Source organism: Cricetulus griseus, chromosome 4 (assembly GCF_003668045.3).
Source record: "Cricetulus griseus strain 17A/GY chromosome 4, alternate assembly CriGri-PICRH-1.0, whole genome shotgun sequence".
NCBI classification, from domain to species: Eukaryota; Metazoa; Chordata; class Mammalia; order Rodentia; family Cricetidae; genus Cricetulus; species Cricetulus griseus.
This window is the reverse complement of record NC_048597.1, coordinates 166507593-166531221: the sequence shown is the minus strand read 5'-3', so window position 1 is coordinate 166531221 and position 23629 is coordinate 166507593. Positions and strand designations below refer to the sequence as shown.

The 23629-nt window shown below is 36.8% G+C and overlaps 1 protein-coding gene across 2 annotated transcripts in view; it reads right to left on the bottom strand.

Moving 5' to 3' along the window:
- Positions 1 to 1484: 1484 nt before the first annotated feature.
- Ireb2 (iron responsive element binding protein 2) overlaps positions 1485 to 23629 on the bottom strand; it is a 48256-nt gene continuing 26111 nt past the window's right edge. Inside the window, exons 9-22 of one of the 2 annotated variants that reach the window (XM_027415053.2) lie at positions 21339 to 21510; positions 19718 to 19815; positions 16981 to 17097; positions 15852 to 16011; positions 14602 to 14737; positions 13009 to 13093; positions 12375 to 12531; positions 11915 to 12039; positions 8432 to 8536; positions 8202 to 8344; positions 6012 to 6159; positions 5809 to 5931; positions 4434 to 4619; positions 1485 to 3762 (exon numbers count right to left, since the gene is read on the bottom strand). In XM_027415053.2, the coding sequence (XP_027270854.1) occupies positions 3652 to 3762; positions 4434 to 4619; positions 5809 to 5931; positions 6012 to 6159; positions 8202 to 8344; positions 8432 to 8536; positions 11915 to 12039; positions 12375 to 12531; positions 13009 to 13093; positions 14602 to 14737; positions 15852 to 16011; positions 16981 to 17097; positions 19718 to 19815; positions 21339 to 21510 (1866 nt within the window). In that variant the 3' untranslated portion in view covers positions 1485 to 3651. Of the gene's footprint in view, positions 3763 to 4433; positions 4620 to 5808; positions 5932 to 6011; positions 6160 to 8201; positions 8345 to 8431; positions 8537 to 11914; positions 12040 to 12374; positions 12532 to 13008; positions 13094 to 14601; positions 14738 to 15851; positions 16012 to 16980; positions 17098 to 19717; positions 19816 to 21338; positions 21511 to 23629 lie in introns of those variants that run through there. The other variant, XM_035443710.1, reaches the window with a different exon arrangement.

Sequence of the window (23629 nt, the reverse complement as noted above, 5' to 3'; positions counted from 1 at the left end):
TCCTAGTTCCTGTACATGACTCGTTTTGCAAAAATATTGATAAAATTGTAGCAGGGTGAGTGACACCATTAACAGGATCTACAGTGTGAAGATTCCAGAAGATACAACACCACTGTGCTACATCAAGGCCATTACCTCCTGTAATACACAATTCAGAGAGCTTATCAATCAGCTCTCCAATTCTGTCCTAAATGTTATTACCATAACAAGGACCTATGGTATGAAGGTGATATGCGATGCCATTTCTAGTAGGTGCAATTTATACAGGATATGTATTAAAATTAGTTATACAAATGAGGAACAGACAGATTAGGGAGAAAGAGAATCAGTGAATATCAGCTATAAACAGGAGACTTCAGCTTAAAAAACTTTGTCTTTGAAACAAGGTGTTTGCCACAGTAAGTAGCCTTAGCTTTAGCCCAGGCTGGCCTTCAACTAAATCAATCAATCCTCCTGCATCAGCTTCCTAAGTACTGAAATTACAGGTATGCAACACCAAGCTTGGTGAAAAACATAGTTTTTAAACACCTAAACTTCAGTCTCCATCACTTGAGTGTTAAGTTGCCTGACTGTGTATGGATAATAGGTCCCTGTTTAGGTCAGATTAGTCTTTTCACTAATAACTAATAACCTGACTCCATAACTTGACTACTTGTTGGAACACTCCTTGAATTAAATTCATTTACTGTCATTCTCTTAAGTCTTAGCATAGAGATACAGAGGCAAGATTAACTGTTTCACATGCTGGATGTTATGTTGGGAATGAACAAAGTCTGAACATTATATTCTTATTAAGCATGTTCTAATTTCTGGATAGCTTTTCATTTCCAAAGTCATGATGTTTTACTCTAAGTTACTACAACATGAGTCAAGTGTGATAATACAATTTTCTTTATTAAAAATAATTTACAGCATCAATAACATATACACAATTTCATTAACTGAACTTTACCTTCAATATATTTCTATACAATACTTAACATTATTGAACTTAAAACTTATGCTATTTTGTTGGCTTTAAATAACAATGATTTGTAGTTACTTAAGAGATATATATGGTTTTATAGCCACATATTATGCATAAAATTGATAAACAAAACAAAAAGACCACATCAGCACAGTCACAGTCCCCCTTGAAGGGGAAAAAATTCCATTGAAACAGTCAAAGTCTACTTCCTTTCCCTGTTTTTCCCCTCAAATCAATTATAGTATCATTATCCAGTATCTTAGTATCTTCTCCCTAGACTCAAAGGCAAAAAGGAAGGTGGTTTTTCAACCCCTGAAAACTGTCAAATTTTCTCATCCTGTCACCACTGAGAAGAGGAATGCACATTATATTGTTATCACATATGCAAATAACTTGACTCTGCCTGAGCTCTTCACTTTACAGCTTTTAGTTTAATACCAGTGAAAATCCAAACAGTCAGGTGAAGAGATGCCTCTCATCCAAGTGCTAACACAGAGAAAGAGATACCCGTTGCTCATTTGTATGAGCAACACAACTAAGGCACACAACAGCATGGAACACAATGCTTGAGACTAAAATGCTGCTGTTGGTAACTGCGCTACATTCACAATACTGATTTGCTTTTTTGTGTTCACTTCCTTTCCCAAATATTGGTAATGTTTAGAAAATAACACAAAAGTACTAAAAATAGTCAATGAAGGAAATAACACATTGAAAACAGGCATATTTTTGTAACATTTGGCTGGAGGCAGAATTACAAAATATACATACGCATTGAGACATGCGTTTAATTTTCCTCCCTCATTTAAAATCGTGCTTATTGAGATTTTAGTTCACTGTTTCTAAGCAAGAGAATAAGATTAAGATTTTGTTCCCGAAATACAATTTTTATACCATGACTGGACTAGGTGGACTAGAAATGTAAGTGTTTGATTCATAGCTGGGTTTATCATCTCTCATATGTTTATGTCCACATCTTTAGCTCAGACTATCGACAGAGTATGCTTTCAAAATAAGTCATTTCCCCCACAAATACATCCTGAATTACCATTTTTTCAAAGCATGTACCAGTATTTTAATACTCAATTTGTAACTTCTCCATTCCCAACTCAGGTTTCCATGCAGATTAATACATATGCATAGACAGACACATGGCTTCTACCAGAACACAATATGATTTCAAAGTAGGAAAAAAAAAAAAAAAAACCACTTAGTACAGAGACTTTGTTTTGTCAAACTCTAGTTCAACTAAGTACATATTTGAAAAATATTCTCAACAGACTGTATGACTGATTATGTGCAAAGTTCTCAGTGCTCTTCACCCACTGGTTTGGTAGTTGCTGAATTTTAGCATAAAACAAGTACTTTTGTTTTGTGCTATGCACAAAAACAGATCAGATGAAGAAAACATTTTTAAAAATCATTACATTTAACATCTTGCTGCCAAGTTTAATTTCTTCATTAAAATGTTATAGGGACTTCTAAAACAAATTTCCAACCCTTTAAAAAAATGTTTTAAAACACAAAGCATATGGTATAACAGATATAAATGCAACTGGGAACACATGACATGCAGACAGCAATGATCACCAAGAGTCTTATCCTTATGGTCAGTTTTGATTAAAAATTAACAAGTTATAATGAAATGAACAGATCCCAAATAAAGACTGATGTATCCCAAATAAAGACTCAAATAGCAGTAAGTCAACTTAAAGGACTGTAAAAAATAGCATTAAAAAATACTTAGGGGTGCATATCCATATAATTTTGGGTAGATAATTTATTTATTAGTCTAGGGGAAATCTAGAGTTGATTGAAGTTGTTTTCAGCATTTAGAAAAGGAGTGTGGAATGTCAGTTGATAATACCTAATTGAGGTTACAGAAGTTATAGTATCATGTAAAATAAGCAAAATCTAGTCTAAATTAATATACCAGTATTCAAGGCTTGTCAGAGAGTCACAGTGGCAAATTACTGAAAAATTACAGGGCTGTACCATAGGAGATATTTTTTTACTAATACATGATACCATACAATCATCTATATTTTGCAGTTATTTATCCTCAGACATGGTGTAAACTTTGGCTGGATTGGTCAGAGGGACTGTGATCTGGGGCAGGTTCTATTACTCAAGATATACTGAGACTAAGGGTAAATTTGACTTACATTACAAATTGGGAATGCTAACTGTGTCCCAATCAATCCTGGAAAGAATACACTTAAAAATTTCTTTATAAATTAGGTAGCCATTCCCAATATTTTAGGGACTAATCTGGATTCTTGTATTTCAACTTGCTATTCTTAAACCAACAAACAGTAGTCCAATTTTATAGGGCAAAACAAAACAAACTGCTTCAGAAAGGCTACTCATATGAATCTTCAACACAAGTTCAAATTCTGTCTTTATTTACAAAATGTTCTGATAAAATATAACCCCCATACTTACAGGCCTCTTCCACGACACACTTCACACGTTGATTTTTAGCAATGTTAATAGCACCATTCGTATATTATTTAAAATCAAGATTTCATTTCAGTCACTACATTGATTCATAATCATTTACATCCATGGATGACATAAACAAGTGTACTGGAATTATCTGCAGCTCCATGGCAAAGGTTCCTGGATCCAGCACAAAAGGCTTTGCAGTTACCAGTCACAAAAGATACCATGGCAAGTAGATACTATGAGAATTTTCGAGCCACAAAGTTTAATAAGCCTCCATGTTTGTACAAAGTTATCTCCACATCATTCTCAAATGATGCAATCACGCTGAATTCTTTTCCAGTACTTGTCTTTTAAACAAACAAAAAGATATGTGAGTGTCAGAGCTTCGAATAAGATCATTTGTATTCACATCCACTAACTCCCCGATTTGTTGCCTCATTTTCCTGGTCTAAATTCCTACATTTTGATTGCCCAAAACCCTTCCATTATTTAAAAACAATTAGCTAAATAGAAAAACAGGTATTTTGATCTCTAATTCTAAAGGACAAGTATCAGACTTTGCAATTCTATAGCATGACTTAGTTTTGCTTCCTTTATGAAAGTTATCACTCACTATTTACTCTTACTATACAGTAAGTGTCCATTACATATAATGTCTCTGTCCTTTTCTTTCTTTCCTTAGTTATAAAGGCTTAGTCTAACCCTGAATGCCGAACTTTAGCTTCTCTCTGGAATGGATTATTGCCTGGGTCAAAGTTAGATCAAAAGAGAAAGAGCTGAAAACCTGGCAGAAGCAACTGAACCTCAATCCTCTACCAGGCATCTTTTTCTAGGCTAAGCAACCAGTTCCTTCTACTTTTCCTCAGACAACATGAGCTCTATTAATAACAGAGATTAACAGCAAAAAGCTACAGCTTACATGCACTGACATTAGCATGCAATTAGAAACAATTCTTACTCAACTTACACCTATCTGAGTACAGAGTACACAATTATGTATTTGGAAATTTTCAGATACCTTCATATTTAATGTAATTCCAGGAGAGAGTTCTTCAGGAAATGATAAAGAAAATACTTCTCTACCAGAGAGTCCCAAGGAGTCTGCATTTTCTCCTGGGAGAAACTCAAGTGGAGCTATGCCAATTCCAATCAAATGATCTTTGTGGATTTTTTCATAACTTTCAGCCAAAACAGCCTTTACACCCTGTAACGGACATGCGTTTCATCACTTTTATTTTTATCACCACCACCACCACCACCACCACCACCACCACCACCACCACCACCACCACCACCACCACCACCACCACCATTAGTTTAGAGAAGATCTTGGTTTGTAGCCTAAATTGGATTCAAACTCATGACAATTCTGCCTCTGGGGTGCTGAGTTTGCAGGATATATCATCATATCTGCCTAAGTATTTTAAAGGGAAAAATAACTACTTTGGGCTTTGATGTACTATACCATTACTGAAATTAGAGTTGTATAAGGTATCTACAGACTGACAAGCTAGAATTAAGACAATGCTATCAGCATTAAGGTCTGAGTCAATCTGCAAATAGAACCCAGGAGTTTTGAGATACAGAAGTGTGAGGTCCTAGGAACACTGGACTGCATTAAGACTTCTAATCTAGCTCTAGCCCCACTTGAGCAAGTATTTACAGAAATTGAGCTAGAGCTGTGCTTCTCCACCTGTGGGTCATGACTTCTTTTTCTCCACTTTAAAAAATACACTGACTCAGAAGCCTTTTAGGACACTTCCCTCCTTAATCATGCATTCTTTACCCTGTTTGTTCCTCCAAAATTCAAATTGCACAAATGTGCTGTATACTTGTTCAAGTATTGTATATTTACCTTGTACTTATATATAACTTTTTATTTTGTTTGAGACAGAGTCTCTACGTAGCCCTGAGACACAGATAAGGATGACAGATGACAAGGTAATACCATTGAAAACAAGAGAAGGTGCTAACCTGTGACTCCTGTATACATCACTGTCCTTGAAACTGAATAACATCACAGAGAATATAGACAGGTTTCTTACTTGGTCAAGGGGGATGATATTTGGCTACCTGAGTCTCTTCACAGAAATGAAGTGAAAGGGTGGTATTACACATGACAGATAGCTTAAGATAAACCTCTCTTTGCTCTTTACTGCTCCCATACAGATTTCCTTACATTAAAAAAAAGATTTGAGATTTAATCAAATTCAGAGTAGCAAAATAAAAGTAGAAATATATCTAAGATCATTGAAAAAAAAAAACCCAAAACAAATGTAAGATCCAAATAAGCATATAAAAAATTCAAATAAACCAAATAAACTTTGAAAAGATGTTACTGAGAAAAGATGTATTAAAAATTCTTTAAGAATGTAAAATTTAAGAATCAGTACCAGCAAATAGGGTCCTTTGGCAGCCCAGTCTCTGGAATTTCCTGAACCATATTTTTTCCCTGCTAAAATTATCAGTGGGATACCTTCTTTCTGGTACAGTTCTGCAGCTTCATATACGTCAAGCTGTAGATTAAACAGAAAAATATTTAATATAGAAGCTGATCCAGTGAGCAATGGCAAGGTACTTTGTGTACACCCCTTACCGTCTGTCCTGATGGAAAATGAATTGTTTTGGGAGCTGGTTTCCCAATAAACTTATTAAAAAGCTTGATGTTTGCAAACGTGCCTCTTGTCATCACAGCATCATTACCTCTTCGGGCTCCATAAGAGTTGAATTCTCGAGGAGTAAGGCTACAAAGAAGTTATGAAAGACAGATTTCATGCCAGATAGAAAATAACATTATTACTGAGTTGTAAAAACCTGGTAAAGGCTGTTGTCCACCTCCCCAAACTTTAAAAGATCTCAAGAGTTTATCACCAATCTATAAACTCACACAGTTTCCTACATAATTGCCCCCATAAATCTGAAGCAAATCTCAGATCTCACTTTTTTTTTTTAAAGGCAAGGTCTTAGGTATGTAGCCCAGGCTGGTCTCAAACTTACAATACTCCAGCCCAGAAAGCAGCCACCACATCCAGCAGTTTTAGAGGCAAAAATATCTTAGTAATCAACAACTGATTTTTTTTCAACCTCTGAATTGACCTTTTATACAAAAGCATCAATACTCTGAACTTGTACACTCAAAAAACAAACAAACTTTATTTTGATTTTTGAGGTGGAGTTTTACTGTGTATCCCTGGTTATCCTGGAACTTACTCTGTAAACCAGGTTGGCCTCAAACTCAGAGATCTGCCTACCTCTGCCTCCCAAGTGTTGGGTTTAAAGATGTGTGCCACCACTGCCCACCATAAAAAAACTTTTTACTTCAGGATAAAATGGTGTAGACCAGTGGTCCTCAACCTTCCTAATGCTACAACACTTTAATACTGCTCTTCATGTTGTGGTGACCCCAACCATAAAATTATTTTGTTGCTACTTGAAACTAATTTTGCTACTGTTATGAATCATAATGTAATTATCTGTGTTTTCTGAGATTCTTAGGTGACCCCCATGAAAGGGTTGTGCGACCACCAAAGTTGTCTTGACCCACAGGTTGAGAAGAGCTGGTGTAGTAGATCCTGGGTGTCATATTTTCAGAAAATTCTAAAGTGATAAGAACTACTAGATTAAAAGAAATAAGACAATATATATTTAAAAGAAGTGATAACTGATTTTCTCTGTGGAAAATACAACATCATCATGACCAGGATGGAGATCACAGCCAAAAAAAAAAAAAAAAAAAAATTAGAATAGGCCAGCAAGATGGCCTAGCAGGTAAAGGCACTTGCTGCCAATCCTGATGAGAGTATGGATTCCCAAGGTAAATGGAAGAGAACTGACTTGCATGTTTACACACATAAATATTAAATTACATTAAATGCAGTAAAAAGTATGAGAAAAAACTTTGTAATAAAAGCTATAGTATGATTCTCTCAAATCAAGCTTCATAGCTCCAATTTTTATAAAGTATTTCAATGAAAAACATTTGAATTGCTCAAGCAACAAATAATGTTCAAAAGCCAATCAACACAGCAAATAAACTTTCTATCCAACACCGAAACAGTTGTTAGTGAGAGCAACTCCACATTATTACTCATACAGAAATGAAATAATACCTTTCCAGTCTTAAATTTGTATCTCTTTGGCTCAGTAATTAAAATTGCTTACTGTTCTTACAGAGGACCTGAGCTCAGTTTCCAGAGCTCATGTCAGGCAGCTCACAGCTGCAGCTTGCAACTAACTCCAGCTCCAAGGGATTCAAAGTATCTTCTTCCTGACTCCACTGGCAGCACACAAGTGGTGTATGCATAAGCACTTGCACACATATGCGCACCCACACACAAACTCTCCTATATAGACTATTCAAATTTGATCCTGTCAGTCTTCTTTGATATTGATAGACATCAATCCTAGTCTCACTGATACAAATTTTACAGCCCCACGAAGCACATATTTGTTACACTTTAATGATGGGAAGCTGTTTAGAACCAAATGGCCAGGCTCCATTTATGTTTCAAACTAAGCATGATTATTGCTTCTAATCAGTTACTTCTTTAGACTATAAAGGCTTTGTTTGTTTGAGTCAGGGCTCAGTTAAAAATAGTGACTTCAATGTCTAACATTATAAAGAAAGAGGGTCAACAGGTGCCACTCAGTTCTTGCTGAAGACAAATGTGCTAACAATGAGATCTCTAAGATAGTATGTATTTATAGGAATATGACCAAAAGAAAAGCCTTTTAATAACTGAGGAAGAAGGTAAAGCAACACCCTGGAACGTGGACTCATACATACCCTCTGTTTGTCAAATACTTAGCGGCAGCACTACTCCTAGCAATACTTCCAGCAGGTGATATATGATCTGTAGTGACAGAGTCTCCCAAATACAATAAGACATGGGCATTTTCAATAGGCTGGAGTACAGCTGGCTCTTTGGTCTAAAAAGAAAAAAAAAAATCAAAACACTGAACTCTTCTTCTAAACTGTAACAATCTTTAAAAGATTGAGCAGTATCTAGTACTTACAAGCTTATCAAAAAATGAAGGGCATCTGATGTAAGTAGATTTCACATCCCACGGAAACAGCACTGACTCTGGTGCTTCTAAGGAATTCCATCGTTTATTTCCCAACTGCAAATGAAGTTCGGATGAATAGACCAAAATAAAGTCAGAAAAAGAGACTTTACAAATATCCATAATAATAAATACTTAGATAAGACTGAGAGGAAAAGAAGTCTTACCCACTTGAAAAAACATGACATTTTTGGATAGAATAGACAGACTTCCTTCAAAACTTTCAACTCACCAAATTTTCAGGAGCAATTTTGAGAGTTAAGTTTCAATGTAAACAAATATAGATTTCATAGAGTCATCCATACCCAAATTTAAGAACTCATAAAGACATGTATGTGTATGTACATACACACTGCAAAAATTTAGTATGTAAAGTATGTCATCAATCTTTAGAAATATCACAAAGAAACATGTTTATTTTTCAACATATTTGTCCCACATCACCACCTGTTAGTCTTGTCTTTTAACAGTATTTTTTCTTTAAGCCCCATTTCTCATCAATCTCCACTGTTACCTCAATGGTCCATTCAACCAACAGCTTTGACTATTAGACTTAAACTTTCTGGTTCTATCTTCCTTATCCAACTCTCTCTTTCAAAATAGTAGGTTGAGTGGGCTGGAGAGACAACTCAGAGGTTAAGGGCACTGGCTACTCTTCCAGAGGACTCAGGTTCAATTCCAAGCACCCACATGGCAACTCACAACCATCTGTAAATTTAAGCTCCAGGAGTTCTGAGCTCCATCTTCTGACCTTTGCAAGCACCCGGCATATACATGGTACACAGACATATACACAGGCAAATAGTCATACATATAAATAAGTAAAACTAAATAAATATCATCTTTTCAACCTTCTTGTATAAAAAAAAGCAATGAGAGCAGGAGACAGTGTATTCCAGCACTCAGAAGTTATGGTGGGTTACTGAATTTAATGCTGGTCCGGTGTACAGAAAGAGACTGTCTTCAAAAACAAAATTCCTTCCCAACATGCTCACCCAAATTTGTACAACTAACTTGTCTTATCCTAATTTCCTTTTCTCTGTATACATTTAACATAATATGCAATTTACATAATTCTTTTCTTTTTTTGGACACAGGGTTTTGCTATGTAGTCTTGGCTGACCTGTAACTAATTCCCTATATAGAGCAGGATGGCCTCAAACTAACAGTGACCACCTGTCCCTGATCCAATATTGTAATTAGAGGTGTAGAGGTGTACTTAGGAGGCAGAGGCAGGCAGATCACTATGAGTTCAAGGCCAGCCTGGTCTACTTAGTTCTAGGACACCTAAGGCTACACAAAGAAACCCTGTCTCAACAAAACAAAACAAACAAATAAAACTGTAGGTATCAGTATACCCACTTTTCTTTTTGAGACAGTCTCACAGTGTAGCCCAGGTTGACCTCGAAGTAACTCATGATGTAGGCCAAGCCAGCCTAGAACTTGTGGTTATCCTCCTGCCTCAGCTTCCTGAGTGCTAGGATTACAGGACTCTACATAGATGGCTCCTAGTTATTTTTTCTACAGTTCACTGCCTCTCTGCAGAATTCTTTTCTTTGTTCAATGATATATCTAATACCTAGAAGAGTAGCTGCCACACAGTAAGGCATTTTCTCAATTTTCAAGTTTATATGCTATTTTGAACATAAAAGTCTATATAAATGTATTTGCTCATCTGTGGACAAACGCAAGTCTCAAAAAAAAAAAAAAAAAAAAAAGTCAAAAAGACATTGCACTCTGTCCTATAGAGGTAAACCAATGGCCAGGATTTTAGTGACATTTAAGTGTCCAATATTTGTTCTTACTTACTTTGATTTTTGAACCATTTGATGGGAATGACAAACACTTCAGTAACTCAAAATCAATTAGAATATTTTAGGTCTTTCTCTTCATAGTTAGCATTTCCAGACATAAAACAGCACTCCAAACTACAAATCCACTAGAGATATTTGCACATCTATGCTTACTGAAACAACAGTAGCCTGTTTACAGAACCAGCCTGGATGACCATCAACAGATGAAGAAGAAAATATCTTTCACATAACAGTGGTGTTTTTATTCAGGCATTTAAAAAATTGTTAATTATGGGGGAAATGGATGGACTAGTGATCATCATTTTAAGTGAAATAAGCCAGGCTCAGAAACGTAACTATCAGAAGTCCTCTCCTACACGGAGAATTTAGACTCAAATAAGTAGTAGGAAGAGGACTACGTGAACAGGTGAATAAGAGTTGGTAAGATGAGAGTAAACATAAAAATCACATATGTGGAACATAAGATTTGTGTGTGTGTGTGTGTGTGAGAGAGAGAGAGAGATTGATTAACATGTTAAGAAAGTAGAATTAGAGACCATTATGTTAAGAAAAATAAGCCAGATTTGAAAATAAAAATACTGTATATTTTTTTCTCTTGTGTGGAATCTAGATTTGAAAACAAAATATATATATGCCAAATGTATGATATTCAGCCTAGTTGAGGGGTTCATCAGATAGAAAAACATGTTATATTGTCCATGTTTAAAGCTCTAAAAGAGAAGGCAGAGGTAAGAATAGATTGGTAGGCAAATCACTTGACACTGTTTCTGAGTTTGGATCCCTAAAAACCATGTAAAGCAGGACACAGGCAGCAATCCCATCAGTCTTATGGATAAAATGGGAGGTGAAAACAGGAGAATCCTTAGCTTGTGGGTAAGTTAGGATGGCAGAGGCAGTGGCAAACCAAGAGCTTTTCTCCAACATGGTAGAGGGTGAGGATTTAACACCCAAGGCTGTTCTCTAACCTCCACAGGCCACGGCAGGTACAGGCCCAATTCATACACAGGAACAAGTAATCACCATTCACATTCAAAGATTTTAAAATGTCTGCATGAACACACATCCACATGAATGTAGAAGAGGTACTATTTGGGAGGAGGAAGGAGACCATCAGGAGATGGTGGGGACAAGGCAAGAGTGATAAATGAGTAAAGTAATGATACAAACATGAAAATGTCATAAAAAACAGCCCCCCCAACCCAAAACAGAGTCTCACTGTGCAGCCCAGGCTGGCCAGGAACTCAGAGCTCCTCTGCCTTTGTCTCCTGAGTGTTGGGATTAAAGGTCTGTGCCACTACCATTGTTAATGGTTTTACACACACACACACACACACACACACACACACACACACACACACACACACACACACACACACACGTTAAAAAAAAAAAACCAGCCATAAAAAAAGTATATTCAAAATCTAAAATGTTCATTGTGTTTAGAAAGCAAGGACACATGGCTCATGCCTATAATCCCAGCACTGAGAAGGCTGAGGATTGCTGAGTTCACAGGTTAGCGTGGGTTGTAAGGAGTGAGTTCCCAGCTAGTATGAGTCAGTGAGACCTTACTTCTAAATAAAGAAGAAAACTAAAAACAAACAAAGCCCCACAAGACTCTTACCTCTACCTTCTCTTTTAGAGCTTTAAACATGGACAATACAACATGTTCTTCTTCTATCTGATGAACTTCTTCTCGACTAGGCCAAATGTCATTCAGGTAAATTTCCTTGCCCGTAGAGTCAGTACCTGCTCAAGATTTTAACGTGGTATTCAGTACACACATTAAAATATCAACACAAAACCAACACCTCAAAGTATTCCTGTTTTCCAAAGACAAGTCACAGCTATCCAGTAGCTGATTTAACAAGGGTGTATGTCAAGGTTAAGTATCGAGAACTGATGCCATGTACAGCTTAGGGTCTTCACTTCAAGATACGCATTAACAATAGAAGAATGGTGGTGTAAGGAAGTAATGAGTGCTGCATGCTTTCTTTCACATCAAGGGTCTAGTTTTAACAACTCTGGGAGGAAGTATGCACAGTATACATATAGACACACAGATAATATGTAGGAAAACACACCTAAAGGCTCTGTCTGGAAATCTATATTCACTGTGCCTGCTATGGCATAAGCCACCACTAAGGGTGGAGAGGCAAGATAATTGGCACGAACACAATCACAAAGTCGACCTTCAAAATTTTTGTTTCCAGATAAAACTCCACAGGTAACCAAATCACCCTGAGGGGAAAAACAAATATACTTGATTCAAGAGCTTATACACACTCATGCAATTATAAAATCTGTCTCTTGTATAGTTCTGAGAGCCAGACAACCAAAAAACTTAGTTTTAAGTACACAACTACAAATCCTATAAACTTTAATGGTTCCTTACATTACTAAAGAATTATTTTAAGAATGCAGAAGTAATTCTTTGTATCATTTTAAGGTCCACAAGTTACTCATCCCAAGAGTTGCAAGTATAAGTATCAACACACACAATGATGTACACTTTCTGTAATATACTAGCAAGAAATAGTTAAAACAAGTTGGGGTAACTCTCAAAGAAGCTCCCACCCCTGCTCTAAGTGTGTCTTATTTTTTCTTTTTTAACTAGCACCTCTTTCTTAACATTGGTGCTTAAGCAGACATTAAAGTATCTTCATTAAAAATAACAAACAATACAAAAGCCCTTAGATATGCTAATCCACATTTTACCTGCTTTACTGCATTCAAAACAGCTTCTGATAAAGGTGCTGTATTTCCCACACATGTTGAACATCCATAGCCAACTATTTCAAATCTGCATTTAAAAAGTGAAACATGACTGAAGAGCATATAGTATTTGTAAAGAACAGACAAGATTACTCAAAAACTATTTGTAGCACAAGAATTAACCATCAACACATTAAATTTCACAACATTTTGAATAATTAATCCTCACTGTTGTATGTTCTTTGTACTGAATGCAAATCTTAGAAGAGCCCATATATCTACAGCATCTGTACTAGGTCAAAAGTACCCATCATACAACACCAGACTTCTGTTCTAACTACAACCATAAGTACAACCATAAAAACCATGTTGTTTTTCCACTCGAAAGGCATATTTAAAACTCTAAACTATCAAGATGACCAAACTATAATAGGTTCATCAAAGGCCCCAAAAGGTAAGGAGGTACTCTAGTAGGAGTTAATTATTCAACTCTCAACCAATTACAACTAAAAAGAATATCTGATTGTAATTCCAATATTAAGATTACAAACATAATCCAATAAATTACTTCATTTTGCAAATTACTTTATTTGCAAAATAAAAATCTAAAATTTATGAGGCTTTAAAAGGGACCGATAAGTTACATAAGAATATTATGTTCCAAAATTAGACTGTCAATTTCTTTTAACTATGGAAGAAACATAAATATTAAATTTCTCTTAAAGTTCACAGACAAATTAACCCACAATAGACCAAGTTGGCCTCAAACTCGGAGATTCCCCTGTCTCTACTAAGATTAAAGGCGTGGGCCACCACCACCTGGAGACAATCTGTTCAATTAAATCAATACAACTTGTATTTACTCTTTTCACATGGCTCATGAGAGTTAGGTACTTCTTCACACCACTCTAACGGTGCTTGCTCCTCACTGCGACTTGGTCCGGAAGCTACAGACCATGTGCCTGATTTCCAAGTGCCTTGCTCACCAAATATTCCCAATGAGCATGAATGGTAGGCATGAGACTGTGATAATGGCAAGATAAAAAGTGAAGGGCTCTAGTAGGCCCAAGCATGGCAAACATGACACCAACAGGTTCTGCCTTTCCCTTTCCTTCTCTCCCTTGCTAAAAACCATTAGATTACATTCTTAAAGGTAGCTCCCAAGATCTGTTCCCTTATATAGCCACTGACTCGTTCCTAAACACCAAAGTCCAACAAAAAAATCCATCATTTATCTAATATGCCTAACCAATGTACACCAGGCACAGACTCCCCTTTCTCCTTAAAAACCCACTCTTGCAAAAACAAACAAACAAACAAAAAAACCCAAAAAAACCAAAACCCCCCAAAAACAACCCCCCACCAAAAAAGATGCTTACTACTGCTTGTTGTCTGCCTTTGCAGCCGCCATCCCTAGGGCTTGCCCCTCCAGGTAATAATCTCCTTCATGCTGACAACTTGGAGTCTGGGTGTGCCCTGTGCCTACTCAAGGGGCCCATCCGCTTTTAACAACAATATTATTTTGTCTTTATCTTCTTTGTTTCTTAACAAGTAACATTTAATACCTGCTGAATACCAATAGTAAATGTCACTTACCCTAGCTTGCTAAGATAGGGTAACACTCCACTTGAACTGAGGTAATGTGTAACCATCCCACTGCCGGGAGATAAACTTGTTCTTATGTAAGGTTTAACTCTTAGACCAGTTTCAACAGCCTTCTTAGCCAAAAGACCTGTAAAATCAACAAACAATGACTATAACAATGTTACTTCCCCCCTTCACATTAGAATAAAAAGCAAGAAAAGGGTGTGTTTAATATCACAAACTACAGTGTATAGAAAAACACTCAAACTCATAAACTTTCTATCATTACTGTGAATTTTAATCTACTTATTCAGTTCACTGAAGCCCAATTGAAATTTTAGTAGGTAAAGAAGTCATCACGAGGCAAATTATTAGGGGATAGACTGACATCTTGGCATCATACAAACAGAAAAAAAGAATATTCACATACAGCTACTGACTGAATCACAAATGCCATAATCATAGTAAAAAAAGAGCAATTAAACATTGATTATACGTAGTTTCACCGACATTAAGAACTGTCACAAGCTGGGTGTTGGTGTCCCACTTTAAATCCCAGTACTATGGGGGCAGAGGCAGGTGGATATTTGTGAGTCTGAGGCCAGCCTGATCTACAGAGACAATTCCAGGACAGACTCCAAAGCTATAGAGAAACCCTGTCTTGAAAATAAGAAATGTTGCTGGGCGGTTGTGGCACACACTTTTAATACCAGCAACTTGGGAGACAGAGGCAGGCAAATCTCTGTGAGTTCAAGACCAGCCTGGTCTACAAGAGCTAGTTCCAGGACAGCCTCTAAAGCCACAGAGAAATCCTGCCTTGAAAAATGCAACCCCACCCCCCAAAAAAAGAAGGAAAAAAAAGAAAAAGAATTGTTACCATGTATACAAACAAACATTGTATACTCTTGTTCATGATCCCTCACTTGCATAACTGAAAGTGGGACCTAGTATACTGTGGTATTACATAAGCTGGTGGGAAAAATTCCACACAATACCTGTTGATTAGCAATACTTCTAAATTTACTGAAGGCAGATACAATTTAAAATTAATAGATATGTAAATGACAGTTATTTTTCAAAAGCTATCTTCTGTATAATAAAAAAACTATAGATAAAATTCAAGGTACTAACAACTTAAGTAAAAATTTCAGTGCCTCTCAATATGAAATACATATATATCATCTAAGGAAAAGAAATGAATGTAACAGATAAGCAAACTGCAATTTATATGAGAGAATACACGGTCATAAACACCAACCTACCTGCAGCAAGCATGACAGATGGATTGCAATTGTTGGTACAACTGATAACTGCAGCAATGACCACGGATCCATGGGACAGTTTATACTCACTTCCATCATAATGAATAGAGACAGTATCACTTTGTTTTTCTGCTGCAACTTGAAAACCTTTAAATCCAACCTATAAATTTGCATGTAAATATTACAGACTTTGTAAAGACTGACAGAAAACACAGTTTGGATACTTGACACCTCATCATTTAACAGTTCAAGTTCTACTGTGACACAAGCATTTGCACCATTCAGAAGTCCAATTCATCTTAAGCATGATTCCAGTGATGTTCAGAAGCAACACTCATGTATTAAATAGTGACTGCAGCCAACCTCCAGGAGTCAGACCTAACTCTGATGTTCTTTATTTATTCCTGCTTAGAGGAATTCTCAAAACATGGTAGAAACTCCTCCTATTCTAAAGATCTGCACCAAACAATTCAAGTTTGTGAATGCAGAAGAGATGAACAAGATTTGCTGAGTTAGGAAGTGATGTTGCCTGACAGGTATACAGCAACTCAGAGACCTTTCTTCTGAATGAGTTTAGTATTTTGCAAATAAAAAGAAACTATAAAACAAGGTTTGGGAGACAAGGCCAACTCTGACTTTCCCTAATAAAACAGAGCAAGTGACAAGAATAAAGCCATACTCTCAAAACAAAAACTAGAAACTTCCAAAGCCAAGGTTATTTATTCAGTTTTTGTTGTTTTGATCAATTTTATGAGAATAATTACACAGTGTAGTGATTTCTTCCTAGTGGTAAGTTAAGAAGTCTGTGATGCTGCTGCCCAAACATCCTTCACTGATATAGATGCTCAGTCTGTGCTGTCAGATCCAAGAGCAGGCCACATGTAGCTGATTAACATTGAAAGGAGACCACTGTGACTAAGAAACCTCACTTTATTAACTTTTGATTACTTTCAATAAATATAATCTAAACTCTGACCCTCAGAGTGGAGCTGAGGAATAAGCTCACCAAATGACAGAAGAAAAAGGAGGCTGTTGGCACATGCCATAATGTACACTCAATTTATGAAGCAATCCCAAACCCTGACGGTTCTTTACTACTTAGCACACAGCATAAAAGACAATAATTTACCTTTTCATTTAAGCAAGCCTGAAAATCACTTTTCATATCTGTTATAGCAACTCTATCCTGAGGCCTTTTTGGACCACTGACAGATGCAACTATTGAATTCAGATTAATCTGTATCACCTAGGAAAACAAAGTGGAGGGAGAGGAGGTCAGAATTTCTAAGTAGAGATAAAAAAGCAAACATGACTTTTTAAAGCAGAACGAGTACATTTACATTTTTCTTAACACAGCTTATAAAAATCATGGCTCCTCAATTTTTTTCCCTATAGATATAAATACTGTCAAAGGGGTTGGGGATGCAGCTCAGCTGCTGGAGGGCTTGCCTGGCATGCATGAGGCCCTGGATTCCAGCCTGAGCACCACACAAGACCAGACTTGATGGTGCACTGCCTGTAATCCCAGCACTCCAAAGGCAGAGAGGCAAGACAATTCTAAATTCAAAGTCATCTTCGACTATACAGTGAACCAGCCTTGGCTACATAAGACTGTCCTAAAACAACAAAACCAAAACCACAGTCACAACAGATGCCTACACAATAATGAAGCAGAAGCTCTGCTAATCATCAACACACTGCTTCTGAGTTCTAATTACACCCATGCCTTACTCTGAGATCACAAAGTTAATGGTGAGTTAACATTTCACCCCAGTCACCTCACATGTGATGTCTATTCAACAGAATGTGTGCAGGATCACAGCAGAAAAAGGTTTTCTTTCTCTTTCTAGTTCTAGATGAGTAGGTTCCTATGAGTAGTCTTTTATTTCTTGGTTTGAAAGTTATTATTTTTGTTAAAATCTCAGCTCCCAATTAGCTATTTTTCCTCCAAATATTTATCATTTCTTTTGGGCATTTTATGTGGTTAAGTAGAGCAAATTTCAAACTTCCTGTTCATTACAGACTCATCACTGTTTAATAGCTAAACTTATTCTGACTGATGCTAGTTTGATTTAAAAGATTCAACTGATCCTAGTCTTTCACCTAAGTAAACACTGAAGGAATTTAGTATTTTTTAGAGATTTAGTTTTATTTTATATATATATGACTATTTTCCTGCATTGTATGTATGTGAACCACATGTGTGTCTGGTACCTGCAGAGGCCAGTAGAGGTGTCAGAGCCCCTGGAACTGGAGTTACAGTTATGAGACGGCTGCAGGGAACCCACCTGGGTCCTCTTATGAGAGCAGCAAATGCTTTTATTCACTAAGTCATCTCTCCAGCCCCAAGAATTCCTTTAAAATCAATGACTTGATAGTTTTTAGCTTTATTTCTAACTACTGTCAGAGTTTACATGGTAGAAGATTTTATTTTGCTTTTTGTAATTTATTTTTAAACATGGGCACCCTATGTAGTCCAGGATGGCCTTCAACTATGTAGCCCAAATTGGCTTTGAATTTACAATGCCCCTGCTATAGCTTCCAGGGTCCTAAGATTCCAAGTGTGAACCAGTATCCTTGGCACAGCCAGGGTTTTTTATTTGTTTGAGGTATGGTTTTGTGTGTTGGCTGTTAAGTTTACAACATAGAGCCGAGGATGGCCTTGAACTTCTTATTCTCCTGTTTCTAGCTCTTTGTAGGTGTGGGTGACCAAATACTGGAGACAGACCCCGAGCTTCATGTATGATAAGCCCTACCAACTGAGCTACATCTTGCCTTTGGCTAAGGTGTTTTTTTTTTTTTTTTTTTTTCAGAGACAAGGTTTCTCTGTCCTGGATGTACTGGAACTCACTCTGTAGACCAGGCTGGCCTTGAACTCACACAGATCTGCCTGCCTCTGCCTCCTCAGTGTTGGTAGTTTTTTTTTTTTTTTTTAAGTAAGCAATCAATTCAATTTTACTCTACCATTCATTTTTAAAAATTGAACAATGCACTAGATTCAACAAAAAAATCAAAGGGGAAAGAAAATGTAAGAGGAGTTAAAAGATTTTTTTTTTCAAAAATCTTGAAAATTCAATGTCTAAGACTTTTATTCTGGCTTTCAAGACTGTTCTCTAAAAAAGCCAGCTGTGGTGGCTTATACCTGTAATCCCAACATTCAAGAGACCGAGAGAGCAGGACAGCCTCAAATTCTAGAATAGCCTGGGCAATTAGTGAATTCCAGGTCAGTCCAGAGGGAGACCCTACTATAAACAAATGAACTCTCCCATGCACATTCTCATATTCTGCCCAGGCCCCATCTGTCTCTGTCACTCTCTCAGTTCTACAAACTGGGAATATATATCAAAATCAAGCTCCCGCCTTCACAGAACTTACTGTGTTCTAGTTAGGGAAAAGGCAGATACATAAGTATTCAAATTAGTAGATTATGTGAGATACGAATAAGCTAGCAAGAAAACAAAGCTGAGTGAAAAAGACCCCCTCCCTGGGGAGGGCAAAACCATAATTCCAAATTATTATAAACCTTCGATTTATTGTCCTAGAATATAATTTTATTAAAATTAGTTTTCCTGAATGTGAATTTTACCTATGGCACCAAACATATCCAATAGAGAATAGTTGTAACCTTTAACATTTAAGACCATCACCCATAAAGCCACAAGTGGCATTTCTTACTAGCAACTGCCACTCATTATGCACTTACTAGATAGATGGAACTGCTCTACAAATCTGTATTATTCTAAGATTCTAAGGGATGCCCAGGTACTAGCTAGCTGGTAAGTACTTAGAACTAGAATTCAAACCTAAGTGGTCATGCACAAGCACTCATCCTTCTTATTACTCCTAGGTGAGTTACTTGCATATACCTGAGAATATTCAGGTTCTGAAGAATTCTCATCATTTCGAAACAATTTCACAGCTTTAAGGTATTTTTCCATTGACTCAAGTTTGGTTTTGTCAAAACCTAAAAGAGAGGAACAGCAAAACAAAATGTAGTAAGGAATTCTGAGACCCTGAAGATAGGGATTTGAAACTACAGTGGTGAACAAGAGCCACTCAGTCACATGTTTACTTAAGCTTGTCTTTTGCTCTACTTACCCTTGACAGGCTACCACTTACCAGAGTCCAGACTGTTAGTATTTAGGCATTTGTACTGGACTGCCCTTGGAGTTCTGACAGGATAAGCCCTTAGCTGCAGCCACTAAGAGCCCACCTGTGCTTATTCACTATGTTCCCTTTTAAAGGGGCCCTGCCCACTTCCCATCCTCCTCTTTCTTTCTCTCCCTCTCTCTACCGTGTTTCTGTTGCCCCCCCTTCCTCTCTCCCACTGCTCCTGTCCCTGGAGGCTGGTCTCCTCACTCCCCTTTCTTCTTTTTATGACTCCCTTCCCTAATAAAAACCCCCTCTGCTTGAACTCTGTCACATGGCATTTTTCTCTCTGGCAACTTTTAAAAATTGTAACACAGACTACATGAGGAAACCACATAAGCAAACCACACTGATATATATGAATGGATGTGCTGACAACCCTCCCTGAGCCCACAGCTGACATTCAGTTAAGTAAAGTCTTCAGGATTCCAAGCCCTAGCTTGTGAACTGGGCAGTTGAGGCCCTAGACAAAAAAGCCAACAAGTCCTTCCAGCTGTGCCCTGTCTGAAATCCTTGACCCACTCAAACCATGAGGCAATAATTAGTTAGGTTTGTTTTTGATTGGCCAGGACCTTGTAGTATTAGACAAGTGCTCTACCAGAGCCAAACAGCCCTACCACTATTTTGTAAACCACTACATTTTCGGCTAGTATGCTACACAGTTAAAACACCACCACCAAAAACACTAGTATCTTAGCTCAGATTAGTATGTGAGTAATGAAGTGAAACAGAGCCAGGGTCCAATAAAGACAGCTTAACACAGACAGAGTTAAGGGATAAGTGCTCACAAGGAACACAGCTGAGAGAGAGCAGGAGTACCATCTTTTCAATAAGTACTGTTTTTCTTGTGAATGCTCTACCATAAAACCCTGATTTAAAAAGTTTCACATTTTACAGAAAACACTCTTTTCAAGGGCTTAATTTAAACTACTGACTATTTGCTGCTTGATTCACTCACTGTATCATTTTTGAAGATGGTTTCTATAGTGATCAAAGTTATCAAACACCCTAGTCAATCACAATACACAAAGATCTTGAACCTGGAACCCTACACTACTTCTCGCTAAAAAAAACTCTTATTTGGTTGCTTCTCTACTATATATAGGTAGAAAGGCTGTTCTTTGTGGGGGAAAGGTAAAATGAGTATCAGTGGTTTATGTAATCCTTATGCATGTTGTCAATGGATCACAAGGGACTAGGGTTTGAGGACTCTTAGAGACATCTATTAAGATATGAGAGTTACTGTTTCATCAGCATCACTAGCGTATATGACACAGTTTGCTATAAAGTACTGTCAAGCAGCTACAGTGGAAATACACTCACTTTATGTTCTCTTACCTGTATGTTCTAAATGTCGTAGTGTCACATTGTCAACAGGGAAAAAGCTGAGGATAGCACCATATTCTGGACACATGTTTGCTATAGTAGTTCGATCAACGATAGATAATTGTGAAACTCCACTTCCAAAAAACTCAACAAACTTTCCAGCCACTCCTACTTGCCTGAGGTGCTTTTAGGGATATGCAGAAACAACACAAAATCAGCAATGATGAAATTAGTATTGATTTCTAACCAATACTAATAATAAGGTCTTTTATTGTATGGAACAAACTCAAATTTCAGTTTTACTGGTATTTTAGAATAAGCAGTAAATGGAAGAGTGGTCTGTGCTAGTTAGGGTTCAAAAGAGAAAAGAAAAGAAAAAAGAAAAAAAAAAGAGCTGGCTATGGGCACACACCTTAAATTTCAGCTCCTGGGAGGCAGAGGCAGGTGGATCTCTACAATAGTCAGAGCTACACAGTAAAACACCGTTTAAAAAACAAAACAAATCCCTGAAGGCTCCCAAAAAACAATCTTCATGTTAAAAAAAAAAATCTTTATATTAACAGCTCTGAAATCAGAAAATATCTTAAACTCCTCAGAATGCCTATATAGCTGGCAGCACTTTTTCTTCATAACAGTACATAAAACAATGGTGTTCTAACCACGTTGGCATCTTATAAATTTATGAAATACTAAGACACTTACGAGAGACACCATACAGTGAACTTAAAATTACATGCCCTATACAAAATTCTTCATACATAATTCTTCTTATTAGTATTGGCTCAAATATTAATAGTAACATTATTATTATAGATAGGTAAATTCACTTTGGTCAGATTTAACATATGGTTTAAAATTGAATTCCTCCAAAAGTTATTCTTCATTACTACCAAGTAACTAAAACAAATTCAAATCTTAGGGTTTTTTTTATTATTATTATTTTATTTTTATTTTACATGTATGGATGTTTTGCCCTGCATGTATTTATGAACCACATTCATGCCTACTGACTGCAGAAGCCAGAAGACTGTTGAATCTCTTGCAACCGAATTCTAGGCCCCTGATCTTAGTTTTTAAAGATAAAAAGAAAAATAGGGGAGCTGAAGAAATGGCTCAATGGTTAAGAGTATGTACTGTTCTAGAAGATCTGAGTTCAGCTTCCAGCACCCATGTTAGGTGGTTTACAATGGCCTTTTAACTACAACTCCAGAAATCTGACAGCCTTTCCTGGCCATTGTGGTCACTGCATTCTGTATTCATCAGCACAAATGCACACCTGGATATAGACACATACATAATTAAAATAACATAAAAAATATAATCTTGGAAAAAGAAAAGAAAAATAAATTAGGTTAAATTGCTGCTGTCATCGAATTCACAAAGTGCCACAATGTATACTTGGGAAAATAAGATGGTTAATTCTATAAAATCCATAAGAAGAAAAGGACCTCAACAGAGAAATAATATAAAGATTCTTTCACAATAAGCTGTCAACCACACAAACAGTGATACTGTTAAGCAAGAACAGCCAGACAAGCTGAAAAGTAGTGCTTTTAGGACCTCTGAAGAACTAGTTTCTTTAAAATAAGAGTAGAACTTCTCTTTCCCTTTAGGAACAAATTGTAAACTTCTAATTTAGAGAAAAAGAATAACCATTACTCCCAAGAAGGTGGCACTACTGTTTTTTTAGTATCTCCAAAGTCATCACACCAGTAATTTAACCAAAACTGTTGAGGAGAAGCAACCCACATTATAATTAATGTGTGATGCATGTTTCAAGTGTAAGCATGTTTTAAATGGAACTTAAAGTTAGTGAAAACTAGAAAAATTAGATTGCAATATTAAAACTTACTATTCACTATATTAGACACATACAGCCAGTACTACCTCAACGTAATGTTAAACAAACAATAGAGCAGTTCACACTACTGCATTTCTACCACTGAATGTTCACAGTCTTACCTACCTAGTAATGTTTTTTGTTTTGGGCTTTTTTTTTTTTTTTTTTTGTAAAGAAAAAATTGGGGAGGAGGGTCTGATGGTTCAGAGTGTTGAGGTACTTGCCACCAAACCTGATGACCTGAGTTTGGTTCCTGAGATCCACATGGTAGAAAAAGAAAACTAATTGCTGAAAGTTGTCTTCTGACCTCCACATGTAAGTCATGACATCCACATGCACCCATATACATACACAAAATAAACAATTATGTCAGTATAACAAAAATGCCTTTTAAAACTGGGGATAGTACTGGGCATTGATGGTGCACACCTTTAATCCCAGCATTTGGGAGGCAGAGGCAGGT